An 18825-nucleotide genomic window follows, 5' to 3' on the forward strand; every position below is an offset into this window, starting at 1 on the left:
TCCTCCACAATCTCCATCAACATAGGTGCACCACAAGACTGTGTGCTTAGCCCCACTGCCCTACTTCCATTACATTTATGATTGTGTCGCTAAGTACAACTTCAATGCCATATCCAAGTTTGCTGGCATTACAGCTGTCATAAGCAGGATCAAAGGTGGTGACAAATCAGTATATAGGAGGGAGGTTGAAAATCTGGCTGAGTGATGCATAACAACAACCTTTTACTCAATGTCAGCAAGACCAAGGAGCTGATTTTTGAATTCAGGAGGAGGAAATCAGAGGCCCATGAGCCTGTCCTCATTGGGGGATCAGAGATGGAGAGGGTCAGCAACTTTAAATTCCTCGGTGTTGTGATTTCAGAGGAACTGGCCTGGGCCCAGCTAATAAGTGCAATTACAAAGAAAGCACAACAGTACCTGTATTTCCTTAGCAGCTTGTAAAGATTTGGCATGCCATCTAAAATTTTGCCAGACTTCTATAGATGTGTCGTGGAGACTATATTAACTGGCTGCATCATAGCCTGGTATGGAAACACCAATGCCCTTGAACGAAAAATCCTACAAAAAGTAATGGATATAGCCCAGTCCATCATGGCTTGAGCAAACCTACACATGGCATTGTCGTAGGAGAGCAGTATCCATCATAAGGGACCCCACCACCCAGTTCATGCTCTGTTCTTGCTGCTGCCATCTGGAAGCAGGTATGGGAGCCTCAGGACTCACATTCAGGAAGTTATTAAGCTCAACCATCAGGCTCTTGAACCAAAGGGGATAACTTCATTCAGCTTCATTTGCTCCATCACTGAAATGTTTCCACAACCTATGGACTCACTTTCAAGTGCTCTTCATCTCATGTTCTCAAGATTTTTTTTTGCTTGCTTGCTTATTTATTTATTTATTTATCTATCTATCTATCACCTATCTATCTTCCTTTTTGTATTTGCACAGTTTGTCTTGTGCACATTGGTTGTACACCCAAATGGTGCAGTCTTTCATAGATTCTATTAAGGATATTGGATTTATTGATTATGCACCCAAGAAAATGAATCTCAGCGTTATATAGGGTAACATACATGTACTTGGACAATAATATTACTTTGAGCATTTTTCTGCTGAAGTAGAGGCACTGGTGTGCTCTCTTGGACATAGCCTCTACATGGTTGGACAAGCTCTTAGTTATGATTATGCCGAGGAATTTGAAGCTATCTACCATTTCCTCAGCATCCTTAGTGCTTAACAACTACTTAATTTATATGACCTCTTAAATCAGGGTTTCCCAACCTGGGGTCCACAGACCCCTCAGTTAATGGTAAGGGTCCATGGCATAAAAAGGGTTTGGAACTCCACCCTTAGATGGAATAAAACACTTAATAAGAACATGAAGAAACAAAATTTGATACAGGGAAAGTGGGGGGAGGGGGGGATAAATAAATAACTAAGGAATGGGGTAAGAAGGGGAGGAGGGGCATTACTTCTTACCCCCCTTTATTTATTTATTTATTTATTTATTCCCCCTTCCCTTTTTTTTCTCTCTCTGCCCCTCTCACAATCACTCTTTGCCTCTTCTCCATCTCCCTCTGGTGCTCCCCTCCCCCTTTCTTTCTCCCTCGGCCTCCCATCCCATGATCCTTTCCCTTCTCCAGTTCTGTATCCCCTTTTGCCAATCACCTTTCCAGCTCTTAGCTTCACCCTACCCCATCCTGTCTTCTCCCATCCTTTCGGATCTCCCCCTCCCCCTCCTACTTTCAAATCTCTTACTATCTTTTCTTTCAGTTAGTCCTAATGAAGGGTATCAGCCTGAAACATCGACCGTGCTTCTTCCTGTAGATGCTGCCTGGCCTGCTGCATTCCACCAGCATTTTGATCAAGTTTATGGAGCTGTGAATGGGTGATGACAACCAGAAATATGTTGAAATAGTTAAAGCCTACAGTTTGTGGATGGCAGCTAGTCAGAGTTGCTGCTTCATAGCCTAAGCAACTTGGGTTCAACTCTGACTTTGGTTGCTTTCTATATGGAGTTTGCATGTTCTCTTTGTAGCCACCTGGGTTTCTTCAGGTGTTCTGTTTTCTTCCCATGCCGCAAAGGCACCAGTTAGTAGGTTAACTAGTTGCTATAAATTTCTCCTGTAGGTGAGTGGTAGAATCTGGGGGAGTGTTGTCAGGAATATAGGGATAGTAAAATGGGGTCAGTGTAGATGGCTGTTTAATGTTTGATGCAACTTGGTCTAAAGCTGATTTTGTGGGGATATTGGTCAGAAACTGCCTGCTTGAGTTTCAGAAAGCTGCCAAGGTGTGGAATGGAGTCAGTAACTATGGAATATAAGTTTTTAAAGGGAACCAACAGAATGATTTCTGTTCTTTCAATATTTTATGGAGTAAATTTCTATTTGCTTTGTACTAATTGGTCAACCAGCTGACTATAAGTGAGAAAACAAGAAGTGTTTTTTGATAATGTTGCTGAGATGCAGAGTCTGGCTGACAGGAGAGGACATTCTATGTTTTATTTCATATTTCCAGCATCTGCAGTTTTTTTACTTTTTCAAAAGGAAGCTAAGTGTTATCAATGGATCCAGGGCTGGAGAGCAGTTTTGGTAAATGAGAGCAGAACTGTAAATCCCCATGGACCACACGTACATGGAGGTGAATGGCTAAACCAGTTTTCCACCATTTCCAAGACTGCATCCCTCAGACCAGAGGAGCAGAGCTAGTAATGACTATGGTGAAATATAGTTTTATCAGAAACAAAGAATCAAAGGTAGGGAGTGGGTGGGTAAGTAAGTGGCTTTGAATTTCAGTAGCATTAGAAATGAGTGCCTATGGCTAGCCAGTGGAGATTCCAGACGTAGGAAGTGGAGTTGGGAACCTGAATGGGCAAGTGGCTAGAGCATAAAACAAACCCTCTCTACACTAGTCCCATTTTACGGCATTGGGCTCTTATTGCTCTGCACCATTTCAATCTAAAAACCTGTCTAAATACCTTTTAAATGTTGATGTTGCATCTGCTTTTACAGCCACTTCTAGCAGCTCATTCCAGATAACCTCCACTCTCAGTGTTTAACACACCCCCAGGTCTCCTTTACTTCAATCTCACCTTAAACCTGTGTCCTCTAGTTCTAGCCTGTGGGAAAAGATTCTATATCTTATCTATGATCCCTCATAATCTTATAAACCTCTAAGATAAACATCACACTCAGACTCGTACTTTTCAGTGACAGTAAACCCAGCCCTCCATTCTAGGTAACATCCTGGTGAATCTCTTCTGCACTTTATTGCTACCACATCCTTCCTATACTGTGACAATCAGAACTATTACAGAATATTCCAAATGCAGTCTAACCAATATTTTGTTCATGATGTCTCTTACACATTTACTCTTACACACTTTTCACTCCCCTATCCACCTGCGTCATCACTTCTAGGCAGCTGTGGACTTGCACCCTAAGGTCTCTCCGTACACTAATACTGAAGGTTGCTGCCATTTTCTCTGTATGTCCTACTGAAGTCAACCTTCCACACACCATTAACCTCACTCTTGTTAGGATTAAATTCCATGTGCTACCACTCCACCGTTTCTAGATAATCTATCTCCCTCTGTATCTTTAAATAGTCCCTTTAATTCTATAACTCCAGCAATATACATGTCTGTAAACTTATTTATCAGACACCTACATTTTCATCCAGTTCATATACATACATATTATAAACAACAAAGGTCTCAGCACTGATTCAGGATTGTTTAATGTAATTTCCAGTACACAAGTGTGAAGGAGAACAAAATAATTATTAATCTGGATCTGATGCAGCACAAACAATACAATAAGATAAAGAGCACAATAATAAAAAACGCAATAAATATAAATACATAAGATAGCTTATATACATTGATTGTATTTCTATAAAGTGATGCTAGGCACAGGAGTGATTGTATATAAGGTGACCTTGACAGAAAATAATAAAATAGCGAAGGAGGGATAGATTAATAGGTGGAGGTGTTGAATAGCTTTACTGCTTTGGGAAAGTAACTTTTTTTGAGTCTGTTAATGACGTGGATGTTATGTAGCCTCCTCCCTGATGGGGGTCCCTGTTGTACACCACTTGTTACGATCTTCCAGTATGAAAACACCCATATACAGCTAAGCCAATTTGAGGTCCAGTCTACCACCGTACCTTGGATTCCTTCTTCTTTAACACCTTCTGTTTCAGCCTTATTACTATAAGCCTGGAAACTACAAGGGCATATTAATTTCCGGTCTTCTGCTATCTCACTTGTGGCCAGTAAAGATGTAAAATTCGCCATCAAAGCCCCCGGCAAGCAGCTCTCTTACTTTCCATAGCATCATGGGACAGATCCCGAGCATCCCTGTGGATTTATCCATCTTAATGTGCTTCAATATTTCTAACATCTCCTCATTCCTGATTCAAACAGGCTCCAGATTATGAGTGTACCTCTCACTAAGCATTCCAACCTCCACATTCTTTGGCATAGTGAATACCAATGAGAAGCATTAGTTTAGGGCCTTATTCATATTTGCTGTTTCACACAGAGATTATTCCTTTGGTCTGTGAGAAGACCTACTCTTTCCTTAGCTGCACTCTTGATTCTAATATACATAGCAGGTTTTAGGATTCTCCTTTATCCTATTTGCCAAGTTCATTTCATGTTCTATGTTACATATTTAATATTTGAGTGATCTTTGTGTGTATATGTATATACACACACACACACACACACATATCTTGATTAAGCATTCTTGTTCATTTAAGTAATTCATTACAGGTTATATATATATATGAATTGCACTCATCATCACACTACCACGTGCCTCACCTAAAGTAAGCATGGTTAGACCCGCATTCTTGGCTCACACGTTTTCCTTTGAATTAGTTTAATATTTTGAAGTTACAAAACATAACACTGGCGACAAGACATTCTTAAAGTGAGCTTTAGGCAGCTATCAACCTGTTGAAACACAGTGAGATGTTTGAACTCAAAAAAAAAGTTAAAAAAAAAACACAACCCAGCACATGCAGAAGTGGTCTTCAGAAGGGAAGACACGGTTGAGTTTGTTTTAAAAAGGGCAGTAGATGGAAGAACTCACAGGTTCATAAAGAGTGAGTGCCAGGAGAAAATAATCATTCATAAAAGCAGAAATGGCTGGTTACATTGGAAAGATTGCTGAGTTTGATAACGCAACAGGTAACTCATGTATACTAAGCTAATTCAACAATATTTTAAAGCAAATGAAATAGCCAATGAGAAACAAATACCTATTTTGCTGAGTGGTTTGGGTTAAAGGCATACAGTTTGCTTCAAAGTTTGACTGTTCCAACCAAACCATCAGAAATGAGCTTTGCTACTATTGTAAAAATGATGCAGCAACATTTAGAACCAAAGCCATTGTTGATTGCAGAATGCTTTAGGTTTAACAAGCATAATCAAAAAGAAAGGGAGGCCATTTCAGCACAAGTGGTTGAATTCAAGAAGTTGTCTCAGCGTTGTCAGTGCGATAATGGTCTTAATGATACACTAAGAGATCATTTGTTTTGTGGAATCTTACAAGAAAACATTCAAAAACTGTTCCTAACTGAAGCATAACTTACATTTAAAAAGAGCAGTTGAAATAGCTTTATCAATGGAAACATCAGACAAGAGTTGCAATTGAGTCATAGACAGAAGTGAAAGTGAGTGTGAACAAAAGTACAACATTTAAACAGAAACCGGTCTGGCCAAACAAAATGTGTTACCATTGTGGAAAGGGCACAAATACAGGTTTAAGGTGAAACTTGCAGAAAATGCAACAAAATAGGACACGTACAGGAGCATGTCAGGCAATCAAAAATAAAAAAAAAGAGAAAAAGCTAAAAAGTCAAGTTGCAGTTTCAAAAACAGCACTAGTCTGCATGCTGTTGGTGAAAATTCTGATAATGAAAGTGGCACAGGACAGTGTAGCATTATGATTTACAGTGTGAAAATTAACAGTAGACAAGCTATATGACAAAAGTTAAAAGCAAATTAAAATGGAATTAGACATTGGTTCAGCTGTTTCAGTCATTCTACAAAATGTGTTTGAACGGCATTAAAAAGATCTGAACTGAAGCTTCAACTAAGAATTTATACTGGAGAAAAAATAACATGACATTTGTAATAGTGAAATACAACAACCAACCAGCCACATTGGGTAAAACATCACTGGCTGAAACAACTACAACTTGATTGTAGGTCCATCCACCACTTGCAAGCTGCATCCCCTGCAATGAAGCCAACTGAAAACAAATTAAGAAAGGTATTGGATGATGCCATAACCATTCCCCACCAAAGGGCAAACAGGTGCTGGTGACAAGCTCTGTGCCTCTGGTTGGAAAGCATACTGGACCAAGGAAGGAGCATGCTGCTCAGAAGAATCGTGAAAGTGTCAAGAGCAGTGATCCAACTGTAACAGTTTTTGTAGGCAACATCGAATGCTCCTGAGATGTTAATCAGGCAGTTATTTGCGAAATGTAGCTTGGCTTGAAGCTGGAAGGGCGCTCAAGGAGATACAGGAAAGTTGTAAGCATTCAACTTTTGTGAGTATAAAGAACCAGAATCTACTCTGTGTGCATTAAGGTTACTGCATGAACTACAAGTGTGAGGCAAAAAGCTGCTTGTAAAAGTAGGTGCAAAGACCAAAGTCCAGCTGGATGAATGGAAGGCCAAAAAGAATCAGTAGAAATACAAAAAGAGAGGGTTCATCAGATGATGTTATGGATGAGGCAACCAAGAGGGAATATCAGATCATAATGGACGCAATAGAATAATTAATAAAAGAATACTCCAGTGAATTAAATGCACCTTCCGAAGATCAAAATGCACAAGCTAGAAGAAGAAAGGTGGTACCGCTGTCAGAACCATTTCCTGTGGTTTCAGAGTCAACTCCTACACAGGGGAGGCACCAGAACATGAGATTGTTTTCACAGCCACAAGTTTCACCTGACAATGATTCCCCTTGTTAGGAAAGACATTATCCTCCAAGAATAAGAAATCCTCCACAGCAATTAAGTCTTTAGGCCTGAGTGAGGCAATTTGAAATTTGCTACACTGTATGTCTATATATAGTAGTAGTATTATATAATATACTGTGAGATATAATATAATGTGAGTTGAGATGCATTCTCTATTGAGTTGGAATTTATAGTTAAGTAAGGAAGTGTGTTGTGTATTTAATATTTAAGTAATATTTGAATAATTTTGTATATATATATTGTTTGATTAAGCATTCTTATTCATTGAAATAATTCATTTTGGGAGCATTCCCAGAATCCCTTGCCTTCATTTAAGTTAGTTTAATGTTTTGAAGTTACAAGCTACAACAGTCCCTTTTTGCCATCCTAACTTGTTGTCTCCTATATCCCCTGTAAGCCCCATCGACTTATCGAATATCAATTTCCTATATCCACATGCCCTTTTTTCCCCCTTATCAAACCTTCAATAACCTTTGTTAACCAGAGTTCCCTAAACTGACTATCTTTGCTACCCCACCATTGAGCAAATTTACACAGAACGCTGTCACAGAAAAGCAGCATCCATCATCTAGGTCATGTGCTCCTCTCGCTGCTGCCATTAAGAAGAAAGTTCAGAAGCTTCAGGACCATCAGGCTCTTAAAACAGAGGGGTGACTTCACTTGCCCCGTCACTGAACTGTTCCCACATCCTATGGACTCACTTTCAAGGACTCTTCATCTCATGTTGTGGATATTTATTGCTTATTATTTATTATTATTATTATTATTATTACTTCTTTTCATTCTGTTTGTATTTGTAGTTTGTTGTTTTTTTCATGTTGGTTTTTTTGTTCATCCATCCTATTGGAAATGTCTTTCATTGATTCTATTATGTTTCTTGTATTTACTGTGATTACCCACAAGAAAATGAACCTAAGTATTGGGCTAATAAATTTACTTAAAATTTTACTCTCAAATGGATATATTGACTGTATTGAGAAACTTACCTCTTGAAACCATGTAAGAAGTTTTGGGGTGTCTGTGAATGGTTTGGGCTTTTAATGTAGCGAGTGACATTGGAATAGGTGGACAGTGAGTTCCATAAACAGAGCAGCATATAATGGAAGGGAGCATGAAGTCACTAAGGATGACTGAGTGAAGGCTAGACAGGAAAGCAATGGAGATTTCTCCTTCAGAAAATACTTGTAGTACATGTAGATGGTAGAGTGCAAGAATTTTAACTAAGAGAGCGATGTTGAAACAGGCTGCTGTACACACTTGGTAACATAGGAATAGGCAGACAGACCAAGGTCTGACTTGGTGGTAAGAAAAGCACTGGTGCAACTGTGGCAGCTGAAACGAGGCAGAAAAGTGTGATTAGGCAGGTTCTTTTTTTGAAATAGCATAATCCTAATGAACCCATCCACAGTAGAGGCACAGTGAAGTCTGATTCACCGGCTGAGTCCATAGAATGTGCTGTGGAGGAAAGGAAGTTGCACAGTGATTAATCAGTATGGGCATTTGGGTCAGAAAGAGCAGCCCTGGTGAAGGAGGACATATTTCTAAGTGAGACAGGCCCTGGGATAGCAGCAGAATGGGAAGGCTGCTGAACAGTTGAGATAAGGATTAAATTGGAGTTGTAGAATTCAAGACAATAGCTTCTGATGAAAGGTCATTGACTGAGAAAAGCTTCAAAGGACTAAACAGGAAAATGATAAAGAAAAAAAAATCTAAAACAAGTATTGGGCTTATAAATACAAAAATAAATGGGCATACAAAATTCAAGTAACATAGAACAAAGCATGCAAAATTTACTTATAGATTTGTTTAACCGTTGCTCCCATTAGACGTGACTCGTGCACTGCCAGAGTTCGTTGATGCAGAGATTGGTGATTCTCCATTGCCAGAGAATATCACAATGAATGAAGTGAAGACATTGCAGGTTTTGTACAGGGAACATTGTGAGGTAAGTTTTTCTGGAAGTTACTAGGGTATAGGAGAGATGGATGGTTGAATTAACCAATCAAATTATGAGGTCATTCCATTGTTAGTGTAGGCTCTGACAGTTGCGTTCCATGCTGTAATCTGCCTGCCTTCTTTAAATGTATTGAGGTTCTGGTGAATCTTGTGTTAATTAATTCTTGAGTATTCTTGCATTCCTAGGTCATGTCATGTGGCGAATTGCCTTGATGATATGATACTGTAATAAAAAATGTTGCCAGGCCCAAATCTAAACTTTACTTTCAATTTTATTCCATATTCCAATATTTGGATAGTCTAGTTTATTTCTTAGCATCACAAATCATTTGAGCTTATTTGATCTTCATGTACAAGGTACTTTATGTTGATATCTGCTTTCTTATATATGTAAATATGGATGGAGACTTTTGACAGTTTAATGGAGGAAGTCATCCTATGACTGTGAAAGAGTAGTTTCTCACTTTGTGTTATGAACGTGCACATCAGCATGACAGGTCAACAATGAAAATATTTCCATCAGTGAAGACTGGAATTCAAAAATATATATGACTATATGATTATCAGACTGACCTTTCAAAAATGAGTTGGTAAGGCTGTACTTGTGTTTTTCTTTTTATATATGTGAATTTAAATACAATGACTTCAAACTAGTTAGGTTTATACTACTAATTTGTGTGTATATACTCATAATAGGCGATTATATAAAGCTGTTAAGAGTGCCTATCATTGGTAGATTCCTTGCCTCCACATCCCTAATTCTGTGCACTCTGGAATGCTAAAATCAATAGATACTAAAATAATACTGAAAATTAAACCTCAATTTCCCTCAACCCTGGAACATCTGGATAACGTAGATACATGCTGTTCATCGATTACAGCTCAGCATTCAATACTATCAGCCCCTTGGAACTAATCAATAAGCTTCAAGACCTTGGCTTCAGTACTTTTTATGCAATTGGAGCCTCGATTTCCTCACTTGCCAGACCCCAGTCAGTTAGGATCGACAAAAACATTTCCTCCACAATCTCCATCAACATAGGTACATCACAAGGCTGTGTTCTTAGCCTCTGCACTACTCTTTTTACTTATGATTGTGAGGTGAAGCACAGCTCCAATACAATATGTAAGCTTGCTCTTGACCCGTCACTGGCTAAATCAAAAATGGTGATGAATCTGCATACATACTAGGAGGGAGAGTGGTGCCATAACAACAACCTCTTATTGTGTCAGCAAGACCAGGGAGCAAATTATAGACTTCAGGAGCTTGAAACTGGAGGTTCATGAGTCAGTCCTCATTAGGGGATCAGAGATGTAGTAGGTCAGTAACTTTAAATTCCTCAATGTTATCATTTCGGAGGATCTGCCTTGGGTCCAACACACAAGTGCCATTACGAAGAAAGCACGGGAGTGCCTCTACTTCCTTAGGAGTTTGCGAAAATATGTCACGCTGTCTAAAACTTTGACAGAGTTCTGTAGATGGCAGGAGATTGGGGCTAACAAAGAAAGTTTGATCAGCCGTGATGAAATGCAAGAGCAGATTCGATGGGCCAAATGGCCTAATTCTGCTCCTATATCTTGTGGTCTTATGTGTGATGGAGAGTATGAACTGATTACATCACGGCTGGTATGGAAACACGAATGCCCTTGAGCAGAAAATCCTACAAAAGGTGGTGGATATAGGCCAGTCCATCACGGGTAAAGGCCTTCGCACAATTGAACAAATCTACACAGAGTGCTGTCAGGACCAGTGTTTACCTCTCAACCATCAGGTATCAACCACAGGGGATAACTTCACTCAACTTTATTTGCCCCATCACTGAAATGTTCACACAGCCTATGGACTCACTTTTAAGAACTCTTGATATTTATTGCTTATTTATAGTTATTTTTGTACTTACATAGTTTTTTTCACATTGGTTGTTTGACCTACCAGTTGGGGGCAGTCTTTCATTGATTCTGTTGTGTTTCTTGGACTTACAGTGTATGCCTGCAAGAAAATGAATCTCAGAGTTGCATATGGTGATATATAGGTACTTTAATATTTACTTGAAACTTTAAGCTTTGATTTATATTGAAGTAATTACAAAGATGAATACTGCCAGGCTGTATATCAGGGAGAGAGAAAACCAGAGTCAACACCAGTGCCCTTTTATGAGAACCTTTGTTTCTTTATTTCTGAGCACATAAACTTAAAACCTTAACTGGGTATCTCTCTGTACAGTGCTGCCTGATCAGCTCACTTACTACATTTTAATTTCAGATTTGTAGTATCCTTAGTATTTTGTTCTTCTGTGATACTGTTCGCATTTAGTTTTAGCTCGTGGTCTACATCATAACATCCAGGAAAAGAGATTGGGAAGAATTATAAACCACTCAAAGAGAAGTAAGTTCTCTCTATTAACATATTCACTTTCTTTGAAAAGTATTCAAATAACACAGCATTACTGCTCAATCAGTGGATGACTGTCATCTGTGTCTATGTAAGAGAGTTAATGCCAGATTCTTACAAGCTGATGAACTGTACAGCTAACAAAATTGGCCATGTAAGACAAACTAATCAATGGGTTGATGGGGGTCTGGGACAGGTCAGTGGGTTGGTGAAGATCTTGGAAGGATCAGTATGTTGATGGGAATCTGGATCAGTGGGAGGATTGGGTTCTGGGACTTGGTTCTGTAGAGGTAAATTAGGTTGTGTGAACCAGAGGTTGAGAGGTCAGTAGTTCAGAAGAGAGATGGGAAGGTCATAGTGATAACTAGCTGGGATGATCAGAGTGTCAAGAGTCAGGGCATTAGAGTTCTAGTGTTACATCAAGGAGATGGTAGTTGCCTTGTGGAGTCTCAATAGACTGCAGATGATTCATGTGCAGAATAAGGATTCCAGAAGGATTAAAAGTAGAATCTGAATTATTTTTATTATGACTGACTTATATTGTGAAATTTGTTGTTTTGCAACAGCACTGTCATAAACCACAAAAATAAACAAATAGTGCAAAAAACATTCTATAAATGGATGACAGAGGGGATGAATCTGTTTCTAAAACATTGGATGTGGATTTACAGGCTCCTTTACATCCTCTCTGATATAGTAATGAGAAGAAAGTGTGTCCTGGATGATGAGGGTCCTTCATGATGGATGCCACCATTACATCTTAAGAAAATCCTTAATGGTGGGTAGGATTGTGTTAATGATAAGGCTAACTGACTCTGCAACCCTTTGCAGCCTCATATCCTGTGCATTGGAGCCTTCATACCAGGCTGTGATTTAGTCAATCAGAATACTCTTCATCTACAGAAATTTGCAAAGTCTTTGGTGACATACCAAATCTCAAGTGCTCAACAAAGCAAAGCTGCTCATGTGCCTTCTTTGTAATTGCATCAATGTGTTAGGCCCAGGACAGATCCCTTCAAATGTTGACACCAGGAACTTGGAAGTTGCTCATTCTTTCCACTGGTCACCTCTTAGTGCGGGCTGGTGTGTCCAACTTGCCCTTCCTGAAGTTCACCATCAGTTCCTTGGTTCTGCTGATGTTAGAAACATAGAAAACCTACAGCACAATACAGGCCTTTCGGCCCACAAGTTGTGCCAAACATGCCCCTACCTTAGAAATTACTAGGCTTACCTATAGCCCTCTATTTTACTAAGCTCCATGTACCAATCTAAAAGCCTCTTAAAGGACCCTATCGTATCTGCCTCCACCACTCTCTGAGTAAAAAACGTACCCCTGACATCTCCTCTGTACCTACTCCCCAGAACCTTAAACCTGTGTCCTCTTGTGGCAACCATTTCAGCCCTGGGAAAAAGCCTCTGACTATCCACACGATCAATGCCTCTCATCATCACCTCTATCAGGACACCTCTCATTCTCCTTTGCTCCAAGGAGAAAAGGCCTTGTTCACTCAACCTATTCTCATAAGGCATGCTCCCCAATCCAGGCAACATCCTTGTAAATCTCCTCTGCACCCTTTCTATGGCTTCCACATTCTTCCTGTAGTGAAGCGACCAGAACAGAGCACAGTACTCCAAGTGGGGTCTGACCAGGGTCCTATATAGCTGCAACATTACCTCTCAGCTCCTAAATTCAATTCCACGATTGATGGCCAGTACACCGTACGCCGCCTTAACCACAGAGTCAACCTGCGCAGCTGCTTTGAGCATCCCCAAGATCCCTCTGATCCTCCACACTGCCAAGAGTCTTACCATTAATACTATATTGAATTGGGAGAAATTGTTATGGGAAACAGGGAAATGGCAACAGAATTTAATGCATACTTTAGATCTGTCTTCACCAGGGAGGACACAAGCAATCTCCCAGATGTATGGATGGGCCAGGGTCATAAGATATCAGAGGAATTGAGACAGATTGACATTAGGAAAGAAACTGTGATGAGTAGACAGGTAGGACTGAAGGCTAATAAATCCCCGGGTCCAGATGGTCTGCATCCGAGGGTTCTAAAAGAGGTGGCTCAGGAAATTGTGGATGCATTGGTAATCATTTTCCAATGTTCCTTAGATTCAGGATCAGTTCCTGAAGATTGGAGAGTGGCTAATGTTGTCCCACTTTTCAAGAAGGGAGGGAAGGAGAAAACGGAGAACTATCGCCCTGTTAGCCTAACGTCAGTCGTGGGGAAGATGCTTGAGTCCATTATTAAGGACGAAATAGTGGCACATCTAGATGGCAGAAATAGGATTAGGCCGAGCCAGCATGGATTTACCAAGGGCAAATCATGCTTGACTAATCTGTTGGAGTTTTTTGAGGGTGTAACAAGGATGTTAGATGAGGGTAAGCCAGTAGATGTTGTGTACCTAAATTTTCAGAAGGCATTCGATAAGGTGCCACATAGGAGATTGGTGAGTAAAATCAGAGCTCATGGCATTGGGGGCAGGGTTTCAACATGGATAGAAAACTGGTTGGCAGATAGAAAGCAAAGGGTAGCAGTGAATGGGTGTTTCTCAGACTGGCTGGAGGTGACTAGTGGGGTACCACAGGGCTCTGTATTGGGACCACAGCTCTTTACGATTTATGTCAACGATTTAGATGAGGGCATTGAAAACTATATCAGCAAGTTTGCTGACAATACTAAACTGGGTGGCAGTGTGACATGCGAAGAGGACGTTAGGAGAATACAGGGAGACTTGGATAGGCTGAGTGAGTGGGCAGATACTTGGCAGATGTCATTCAATGTGAATAAATGTGAAGTTTTCCACTTTGGAAGCAGGAACAAGAGGGCAGAGTATTGTCTGAACGGTGTCGAGTTAGGTAAGGGAGAAATGCAGAGACCTAGGAGTCCTAGTTCACCAGTCAATGAAGGTGAATGAGCAAGTGCAACAGGCAGTGAAGAGGGCAAATGGAATGTTGGCCTTTGTTACAAGGGGAATTGAATACAAGAGCAAGGATGTTCTTTTGCATTTGTACAGGGCCCTGGTGAGACCACACCTGGAATATTGTGTACAGTTTTGGTCTCCAGGTTTAAGGAAGGACATTTTGGCAATTGAGGAAGTGCAGCGTAGATTCACTAGGTTGATTCCTGGGATGGCAGGGCTGTCTTACACAGAGAGATTGGAGAGATTGGGCTTGTACACGCTGGAATTTAGGAGATTGAGAGGGGATCTGATTGAAACGTTTAAGATAATTAAAGGATTTGATAGGATTGAGGCAAGAAATATGTTCCAGATGTTGGGAGAGTCCAGTACCAGAGGGCATGGATTGAGAATAAAAGGTCAGTTATTTAAAACAGAGTTGAGGAAGAGCTTCTTCTCCCAGAGAGTTGTGGAGGTGTGGAATGCACTGCCTCAGAAGACGGTGGAGGCCAATTCTCTGGATGCTTTCAAGAAGGAGCTGGATAGATATCTGATGGATAGGGGAATGAAGGGATATGGGGACAAGGCAGGGACTGGGTATTGATAGTGAATGATCAGCCATGATCTCAGAATGGCGGTGCAGACTTGAGGGGCCAAATGGTCTACTTCTGCACCTATTGTCTATTGTCTATTGTCTATATTCTGCCATCATATTTGACCTACCACCTCACACTTCTCAGCCCAGTTTTGCATCCTATCAATGTCCTGCTGTAACCTCTGACAGCCCTCCGCACTATCCACAACACCTCCAACTTTTGTGTTGTCAGCAAACTTACTATCTCATCCCTCCACTTCCTCATCCAGGTCATTCGTAAAAATCACGAAGAGTAAGGGTCCCAGAACAGATCCCTGAGGCACAGCACTGGTGACCGACCTCCATGCAGAATATGACCCGTCTACAACCACTCTTTGCCTTTTGTGGGCAAGCCAGTTCTGGATCCACAAAGCAATGTCTCCTTGGATCCCATGCCTCCTTACCTTTTCAGTAAGCCTTACATGGGGTACCTTATCAAATGCCTTGCTGAAATCCATATACACTACATCTACTGCTCTTCCTTCATGTGTTTAGTCACATCCTCAAAAAATTCTATCAGGCTTGTAAGGCACAGCCTGCCCATTACAAAGCCATGCTGACTATTCCTAATCATATTATACCTCTCCAAATGTTCATAAATCCTGCCTCTCAGGTTTTTCTCCATCAACTCACCAACCACTGAGGTAAGACTCACTGATCTATAATTTCCTGGACTATCTCTACTCCCTTTCTTGAATAAAGGAACAACATCCGCAACCCTCTAATCCTCCGGAACCTTCCCATCCCCATTGATGATGCACAGATCATCGCCAGAGGCTTAGCAATTTCCTCCCTCGCCTCCCACAGTAGCCTGGGGTACATTTCATCTGGTCCCGGCGACTTATCAACTTGATGCTTTCCAAAAGCTCCAGCACATCCTCTTTCTTAATATCTACATGCTCAATCTTTTCAGTCTGCTGCAAGTCATCACTACAATCACCAAGATCCTTTTCCATAGTGAATACTGAAGTAAAGTAGTCATTAAATACCTCTGCTATTTCCTCCAGTTCCATACACACTTTTCCACTGTCACACTTGATAGGTCCTATGCTTTCATGTCTTATGGTCTTGCTCTTCACATACTTGTAGAATGCCTTGGGGTTTTCCTTAATTCTGCCCACCAAGCCCCTTCCGGCTCTCCTAATTTCCTTCTTAAGCTCCTTCCTGGTAGTCTTATAATCTTCTAGATCTCTAAAGTTACTTAGCTCTCTGAACCTTCTGTAAGCTTTTTTTTTCTTCTTGACTAGACTTATTACAGCCTTTGTACACCACGGTTCCTGTGCCCTACCATAACTTCCCTCTCTCATTGGAATGTACCTGTACAGAACTCTACACAAAATCCTCTAAACATTTGCCACATTTCTTACGTACTTTTCTCTGAGAACATCTGTTTCCAATTTAAGCCTCCAATTTCCTGCCTGATAATTCCCCTTACTCCAATTAAACACTTTTGCAACTTGTCTGTTCCTATCTCTCTCCAATGCTATTGTAAAGGAGATAGAATTATGATAACTATCTCCAAAATGCTCTCCCACTAAGATATCTGACACCTGACCGGGTTCATTTCCCAATACCAAATTAAGTACAGCCTCGCCTCTTGTAGGCTTAACTACATACTGTGTCAAGAAACCTTCCTGAATACCTAGCAAACTCCACCCCATCTAAACCCCTTGCTGTAGGGAGATGGCAATCGATATTTGGGAAATTAAAATTTCCTATCATGACAACTCTTACTATTACACCTTACCAGGATCTGTTTCCCTATCTGCTCCTCAATATCCCTGTTACTATTAGGCGGCCTATAAAAAACACCCAGTAAAGTTATTGACCCCTTCCTGTTCCTAATCTCCACCCACAGAGACTCCATAGACAATCCCTCCATGGCGTCCACCTTTTCTGCAGCTGTGACACTATCTCTGATCAACAGTGCCACGCCCCCACCTCTTTTGCTCCCTCCCTGTCCTTTCGGAAACATCTAAAACGTGACACTTGAAATAACCAATCTTGTCCCTGAGCCATCCAAGTCTCTGTAATGGCCACCACATCATATCTGCAAGTACTGATCCACGCTCTAAGCTCAGCCGCTTTGTTCACAACACTCCTTGCATTAAAATAGACATATCTTAAGCCTTCGGTTTGAGCATGTCCCTTCTTTATCACCTGCCTGTCCTTCCTCTCACACTGTCTACAAGCTTTCTCTATTTGTGAGCTAGCCTGCTCTTCCCCTGTCTCTTCAGTTTGGTGCCCACCCCCAACAATTCTAGTTGAAACTCTCCCCAGTAGTCTTAGCAAACTTCCCCACCAGGATATTGGTTCCCCCAGGATTCAAGTGCAACCCGTCCTTTTTTTACAGGTACAGTATCTTGCAACACCACTCAACCAGCCAATCCATTTCATTCCTGTACACCCTCTCACCTCTCCTAGCAATTAAGAAAAGTTATTTTAGGAAAATCTATTTAGTTTTTCCAAATGGTAAAGCATAGAAACATGCCATTCAGCTCATCTAATCCATGCTAAACTATTATTCTGCCTAGTCCCATCAACCTGCACTTGGACCATAGCCTTCCATACCCCTCCCATTCATGTATTTATCAAAGACCATGCAAAGAAAACCCATTGGAAATGTTAAGCTTAGGTAGATCCTACAGTTAAAAGCTGATGGATAGATCTGTAGAGAATTCTCAGTTTTGATTCAATGATTGGTGTGACCTTCTGTTACTGCTAGCCATAGGCCCTGGTCACCCTTCATTGTACTGTAGGGTCAATTGACAGTGTAAGCTTCCAGAAATTTTCCTTGCAATAAGATGGCAGCATGCATGTTTGCTATGGGCTCTCTGGGTCAGAACAAAGGTGTAATTGCTCGTTTACATCTCTTTAATGATCGCAAGCCACTGCTGTATATTAGGAACATCAAGTTTTGCAGTCTACCCCATTCGTGAGTTGCTCAATAATGGAGGGTCGGGACTTGGTACGGATCGTGTGCTACCTGCTATAGGAAGGTGTTGGAGTCAGTGTGCGGAGGCAGTGGACAGTCTAAAAAAAAGGTGCAAATGATTGTCTTGGATGTTTTCCTTGTGATCACAAGACATTGGTAAAGCAGAATGCTGCAAATCCAGTTCACCAGTTCATTGGTGAGAACGATGTTAAGGGAGCTGTGTGACCTTGATTGTAGTGTAGACCAGGCCCTCATGCCATGCGGTTGCCTGTTGCGGCCATCCAGGGAAGGAAGCACCGGAGGTGATGTGGTGTGGCAGGCATCCATGCTGGGTTGGGAGTTGCCCCCTGCAGTCAGTGTGGCCCTCCAGGGTTCACTCGGTGGAAGACAAGCTGGATTGTGTTCACCTGTGGCACTAGGACATGATGATTGGACTGATGCGAGCTTGTTCTTGCTGATAACATCCATGCATCATTAATCTACAGGACTTGGGCTGTATTATTTTGTTTATTGTGTGACTTTCTTTTGTTATTGTAATTACATGTGCTATTTGTGCCTTGTGCTGTGTATGACTGTGTTTTTCACTTTGGTCCTGGAGGAACACTGTTTCGTCTGGCTGTATTCATGTATAATTGAATAACAATTAAACTTGAACTTCAGCTTCAGATTTCCCAGCCTTCATCTGCACCAGCTTCAACTGGCACATTTTTAAATACTTTTGAGTGTTAAAAAATAACTGGTTATAAAATATCTGAGTGCAGGGCTTTAATGTCTATCATGGCAGAAGACTCTCTGAGCCTTTGCACAGGGTCTTGCTAATCAGCTATAAAAATTGTGGTCTAAGGGCAGACCACCAGCAATCTCCACAAACTAGGCAGTGAGCAGAAGGTTGTGTAAATATGCAGATCTTAAGTAGACTCCTTGATATTACAGCTGGAAGCAGTTATTAAAAATGTATTGCCACCATTTTAATTAGCCTAATTGCTATCAGAATCAGAT

General features: G+C 40.9%; 1 protein-coding gene across 10 annotated transcripts in view; it reads left to right on the forward strand.

Annotated features, from left to right (window-relative positions):
- LOC132406298 (DNA-binding protein RFX2-like) overlaps positions 1-18825 on the forward strand; it is a 219634-nt gene that overhangs the window by 145787 nt on the left and 55022 nt on the right. For all 10 annotated transcript variants that reach the window (XM_059991762.1, XM_059991766.1, XM_059991758.1 and 7 more), the window contains one exon: positions 8826-8944. In XM_059991762.1, the coding sequence (XP_059847745.1) occupies positions 8826-8944 (119 nt within the window). The remainder of the gene's footprint in view (positions 1-8825; positions 8945-18825) is intronic.

Source organism: Hypanus sabinus, chromosome 16 (genome assembly GCF_030144855.1).
Source record: "Hypanus sabinus isolate sHypSab1 chromosome 16, sHypSab1.hap1, whole genome shotgun sequence".
Classification (NCBI taxonomy): Eukaryota; Metazoa; Chordata; class Chondrichthyes; order Myliobatiformes; family Dasyatidae; genus Hypanus; species Hypanus sabinus.